The sequence below is a fragment of the Salvia splendens genome, chromosome 13 (genome assembly GCF_004379255.2).
Source record: "Salvia splendens isolate huo1 chromosome 13, SspV2, whole genome shotgun sequence".
NCBI lineage: Eukaryota > Viridiplantae > Streptophyta > Magnoliopsida > Lamiales > Lamiaceae > Salvia > Salvia splendens.
In genome coordinates, this window is record NC_056044.1 from 27,542,001 (window position 1) to 27,548,415 (window position 6,415).

General features: G+C 43.9%; 1 protein-coding gene across 1 annotated transcript; it reads right to left on the bottom strand.

Annotated features, from left to right (window-relative positions):
- Window positions 1-3,599: 3,599 nt before the first annotated feature.
- Window positions 3,600-5,346, bottom strand: LOC121762502 (transcription factor MYB1R1-like). Its single transcript, XM_042158392.1, has 3 exons — window positions 4,960-5,346; window positions 4,443-4,651; window positions 3,600-4,205 (listed from the first exon to the last, which is right to left on the bottom strand). The coding sequence occupies exons 1-3, from the start codon at window positions 5,207-5,209 to the stop codon at window positions 3,873-3,875; spliced, it is 792 nt and encodes a 263-aa protein (XP_042014326.1). The 5' UTR covers window positions 5,210-5,346; the 3' UTR covers window positions 3,600-3,872.
- Between the last annotated feature and the right edge of the window lie 1,069 nt (window positions 5,347-6,415).

Sequence of the window (6,415 nt, forward strand, 5' to 3'; positions counted from 1 at the left end):
GCCGAACCCAAAGTGCATATTCTTTGGGGACGGAGAGAGTATTTGGGAAAATCATTATCATATGTAAGATCTTCATTTTTCAAATTCATGATCTACTAAAGCACTGAAGACATCATAACCATCAATTTTGCAAGTTTTTTAAAAACTAAGTTAGGAACAAAGAATTCATCTTAAATTGCTTTTTATTTTATTAAGGATTATAATTTTTTTGTATTAAAAAGACTTGAGCCAAACAAGGCGACCAATTTGATCCGTAGTACAAAGACGGACCAATACAAAAAAGAGACCAAATAACAGCATGATAATTCACCCAACAAAAATACAGCATAGCCACAAATGCAAAATGGGGAGGGGATCCCCTGCTGTGCACAGCAGGTGCGGTCCCCTCACTATTCATTTTTTTATTAATTTTTTTTTTATTATTAAACAAATGAATAGTGTATGTACAGTGAGGGGACCGCACCTGCTGTGCACAGCAGGGGATCCCCTCCCAGTGAAATGAGGGGAAAAACAACAAAATCCACCTGCAAAACTAGATACCTAATCTATCAAAACTTTTTGACTCCTTTGTATCTTTAGTTCTCTTGCTCACTCTCTAATGTAGCCCAACTCATAAAATTTTTGTTTATTTAAAAAAAGAAAATTGAGACATCAACGTATTAGGGGGTCCACTATAAGGCGGACACCCCAATAGCCCCGCCCCAGTTTTTATCCATAGCCTCAAAAAAAAAATTCCGCCACTATGATGGACACTTCCAATAGCCCCCAAATTTTATAATCAATTTTTATTTAAAAATGTTTTTAGTTTTAATCAGGTATAATTACAATCATCGCAGTGTAAATAATTAGAAAACGAGGTAATTGGGGCCGAATATTCGTTGTATTGCAAACTGGTAAAATTATACAACGAATAATTAAAATAAAATACAACTAAAAACTCCGCCACCGTCTACTCGGTGTCAGAGTCGGCTTCATCGTCTTCTTCTTCTTCTCCTTCTCCTTCTCCTTCTCCTTCTCCTCATCCTCCCTCGCTGCTGCCGGCCGCGGTTTCCCCAGGAGCATCATCAACCAACCCCAGCCGACTCTCAATCCGAGTGATGAGCCTCTTGTAGATTGATTCCACGGCGGGGGAGATTGATTCCAAATCCAAGGCTGGGACGTAGCCCCACCAAAGCCCGACGAGAGAAGCATAGGCGCCAAATCCCGATGGCTGTGAAGGATAGCCCGTCGACGACTGTGAAGGATTGCTGCCATAGCCCGATTCCTGTGAGCCGGGTGATTCGTCATCTCGACCGTGCATTTTTAGAGAGTGAAAGTGTAGATAGTGAATGGAGGGATTGTGTGAAAATGGTGAAAAATAGGTGGTGGAGAGTGGTATTTATAGAGGTAAATAAAAAAAAATTAAAATTCGTCGTCTGACAGCCGACGCGCCGATCGCCGGTAACTATGGCAGGCGCGGCTATAGGCGCGGCGCAAAGGAGACCCGCCGCGTCCTCGCCCTCCCGTCGCCTATCCGTCGTCCGCCGCCTACCGCCCCCATCTCCTCGTCCGCCCCGGGGGCAGACATCTCGTCCACTATGGACCGCCCCGAGGCTGGACACCCTTATCCAAGCTCCAAAGTGTTAAAAGATAAGTTTCTACTTGAGCCAAACCCAAACCCAAACCCAAACCCAAACCCAAACCCAAGATGTACCTTAATTCTCTTTCTTTTTATGGGAAATTGGTTAGGCCATCCACAATAGGAATAGCCCAGCAATAGCCCAGCCATAGCCTAGCCACTGTCACATCATCAGCACTAAAAATCCTCCTGCCACATCATAAATAGCCCAGCCATAGCCTAGCCACATCATAAATAGCCCAGCCACATCAATAGCCACATCACTAATAACAATTATATAAAATGAAATAATTAACAATCACACAATATACGGAATTTAATTTACGAGACATATACGGGAAACATTAATAATACTATTAAAAATTTAAAAAGTACAATAATTTAAAAATATTACAATAAATAAAAAAAAGTACAATAATTTTTTAAAAAGTACAATAATTCACTCCTCGTCGCCGTCGTCGTCTCCTCCGTCGCTGTCGCCACCATCGCCTCCGCCTCCGTCGCCGCCGCCTCTACTCCCGGCAGCTTCCCTCCGTGCCGCCTCCAAATCCTCCTGCATGCTCAGGAGCAATGTTTGAAGCAAACTCTTCTCCACGGGGTCCACCGCCGCCCGCCATTCGGCCATCGTCTTGACCATCTGAGCGCGCGTTTGTTGACGCGCGAAGAATTTGAGATCCGCTGTGGATTGGCCAAGGGGGGATGCCGACTGGACCTCCTGTGAACCCCCGGCGACCCCCATCGCCTCCCGTTGAGCCCGCCTGTGCCCAACCGGGCGAATACGGCGAGCAAACGAACGAGGGGTCGGGACCTCCTGGCCCGTCTCAGGGAGGTCGTGGGAACCACCGCTACTGCCGCTGAAATCACCGGAATAGTTCAGCCGTTGCTTCTTCGGCCAGCCAGAGTCGACACCTACTCGGAACTTCTTGGAGTCGTTCAGCACAAGATAGCAGTTCCAGTAGGTGAAGTCCTTGTACACCCCCTTCAGGGGGAAGGCTTTCTCCGCTATCCTCCTGCAGTCGTCCTCAGTTTGCCCACTGCTCATCATGCGGAGGGCGTTGGTGTACAAGCCCGAAAAAAAAAAAAATTCGCGCTAGGCGGTGCGCTAGGCAATCCGGACGCTGCAATAGCGCCTAGCGGATCGCCTAGCGCACCGCCTAGCGCCGCGGAACAGCCGAGCGCTAGGCGGTATTTTATCGCGAAATCCGCTAGGCGGTTGCAATAGATCGCCTAGCGCACCGCCTAGCGCCGGCGCTCGGCTAGGCGGTGCCCTAGGCGCTATTGTGGATGCTCTTACTACTACTAACAAGAGGAAGTTTCATAATGTTGTGTGCCAGGCAAATAGGTTGCCCACATCCGTAGCCTGTATAAAAGTTACACACTACACTCTTTTTTTGGTTTATTATTCCTCTTCTCACAATCTCACAGCCAAGGGACACCTATAGAAAAAGGTTTTTTCTTTTAAAAATTTTATGAAATGATATTCATAGAGTTGAGAGCAATTAATTCTAAGATAGCATCAATAATTGTACAATGCGACACAAGCATAGTATCATAGACATTAGACGGATAATAAAAAATAATGCCATACCTTTAATATCCAACCACATACAGATATCATAGATAATTGATTGCTTCTCAAAGAAATTAAAGGTCCCTACTACCATTCCCATCAATCATATAGATACCTAATTTTTCATCACAATAATTCAACACTAGAGATTTCCTCAAGATCTTGCTCCTAGTTCTAGTCCACCCTACATCTCTTTCGAAAAAAAATCATAATAGTATTATTATCTATCTCCTCCCACATATTAAGAAAATGATTTTCGAAAAAATCATAATAGTATTATTATCTATCTCCTCCCACATATTAAGAAAATTCCCACATATTAAGAAAATGATTTTCGACAAAAATCATAATAGTATTATTATCTATCTCCTCCCACATATTAAGAAAATGATTTAATGTGCTTGAAGAAGGTATTAAAAACCATAAACACTTATTAATGGTTAGAAAAAGTCACAACAACAAGAACCAAAAGCATCTTGATTAGGAGTACAACACACATGACATAATTTCCTCATGTCTATAAACAAGATCAGTTTCTAGCCGAACTAATTCGCCTATTTCTCTATTTTTTTTCTTGATTAAAGCCTTTTAATTTTCCTACTCCATTTCCTTGTCATAAATTAACATTATGATGCTGTTTTCAGCTGGTTTTATTTTCTCAACGCATGAGAAAAAAAAACACTCTTATGCTGCTAACTCCATCTTGAAGCCGTGCATCATCTGGAAAGCGGAGGCGGGTGGCTGATCCTGGCCGGAGGAAAGAGATAGCCGCAAGGATAGAGGCGATGGCTCGAGCAAGACCCGCTGCCTCATGTTGAGATCCTCCATTGCTGGTGATGAGCTTTTGGCCATTTCAGTTTGATCAATCCCACTTTGCATTGAAAACATGACGGGGAATGGCGAGACTGAGAATCCATTGTTGCCGTTGGAAGTGATGGGTGGAGGCAGCGCGGTTGGTGGCGGAAGTGGGCTCTCTTGGTGGTGGTTCTTGACCTCTTCAATTGGCATTGCAGTAACCTAATAAGAAACAAGCAAGAAGCACTACAGTTGTTAATTTTTTAGCATAGAATCATTCAATATTTCAAATTCAACAGTGGCAATCGATTCATTGAATGCAAACATACAAACGCAATCCAATTGAATAAATAAACACCAACAAGAAGTCGCACCAACCAATCCTCTAATAATTACTAGTATCAATAATTAGAAAGAAGATTTTAGTCTTTTACTAATACAAAAGGCAGAAGTAATTACCTCGTCGGTGGTGATGTCGAAGAGGCTAGAACGGCGGCGGCGGCGATTAATGTTACTCCGGCGGAGGAAGTATTTCTGAGCGTGACTGGCGACTTGAGTTGGAGTGCGCGACTTGACGTAATTTCTCGAGATTCCTCTCCAATCTCCCCTTCCAACCTTCTGCAATCCAAGGAGGAATAGTTTGTGCTCTTGCTCTGTCCACGGAACTCCTGAACACAAATTCAAACCGAGCTAAGTCAATAAAAACGTCACAAATCCCTAAACCAACAGATAAAGAGTACTACTCCGTATTCTACAAATAATCCATCACTCTCTCTACTTTAGCTCATCAATCATAGATTAACAGATTTGTACCATAGTTTTGAAATTTAGATCTATCATCAAATGAATCCACAATCCGATTATCAAAACGATAGAAGGATCAGAGAGACAGAGAGAGGATTTTCAATGATCCGAACATCACTATCACAAGCAATCTCAGATTCAACCAAAACTCCATGATGATCAGAGATCTGACCTCGCTTACGCTCGCGATTCACGCCGGACGGCTGAGGAACGGCTTCATCGGCGGAGGCATAGCCGGCGGATCCCTCCGCCGGTGCCGCATCCTTCGGCATCTCGTTCCCGTTGTTGACAACAGGCTCGTATTCGGAGAGATTATTCATACTGACGCTCTTCCTCATCGGATCAACTCTGACTCTCACACCAAATAGCACGATTTCCCCGCCAGACGCGGCGGAGGACGGCGACTCGACGCTCTGCGACATTCTCTCTCTCTCAATGGAACGGAATTTGGATTGAGTGAAATGGAAATGGTAGAAAGAATTAGCGCGTTTTATATGCGAGGAAATATGGCTTTGTGAAACGTGATGGCCGTACTATGCAGCAGGGATGGATGTAATGCATGGCAAATGCTCCACCTCAAAAAAATTTTATTTGTGCTATTTTTATCATTATTTTTTTAAAAAATTTGAAATATCTTTATTAAAATGTTTTTGTATGGAATTTTGCCCCACCTATTTCTCTCTGCGCTAGCGCTGGAATGTTTATTTTATTCAGCATATTATAGGTGGAGGATAAGGGCTTGTTTGGCCGTTGTTTTGGGATAAGCCTATTTAATATCTGGATTGAAGTGATTAAACAGCTAGGATATTAATGGTGCATCTATAAATGAGAAATACGATAGGTCTTAGAGCACCCGCAACGCGGTGCCGTCGCCGTTCCTATGCCGTTCCGAGGAACGGTTTCGCGGCGGCACGCGTTGCAGCGTGCGTTCCGTCGCCATTCCGTGCCGCCACCGTTCCCATGCCGTGCCGCGTTTCGTTCCTCCGGAACGCGGAACGAAACGTTCCGCCACGCGCCGAGGCGACGTGGCGGACTCCCATTCGACGCGTGAAGCCCACTCGCTGCCCCGCGAGTGGGCTTCGTCCCGATGACGCAATAATTCATTTTTTTTTAAAAAAAATTCGAATTTAATAAAAAAAAAATAAAAATTTTTTTTATTAACGGTAATGAGACCGTTAATTTTATAGCCGTTTGGTTTTTTTTTATTATTTATTTATTTACTCTATAAATACTCCTATTTCATACTCATTTCAATCACAAACACACATCTATTTCTCTCTATTTCCACCCCAATTTTCATCTCAAATCAACTCTATTTTCCTTCTCCCAAATTTAATCAAACTAATGGATCCTTATGAACAAATGCGTCAAATATTGGAACAATCACTTGAAAAAGATCGACGACGGGAGGCGGAAGAAGCCGCTCCGCCCCAACGTCGCTCCCGTACGTACATCCATCGTAACCGGGAGGAAGCCGCCGCAAGGTTAGTACGCGACTACTTCTGCGATAACCCGGTTTGGGGAGATACGTACTTCCGTCGCCGTTTCCGCATGGGGAAACCGTTATTTCTCCACATCGCGAATACTTTGGCAGCCCGGGAAGAGTTCTTCCAGGAAGGGTTCGACGC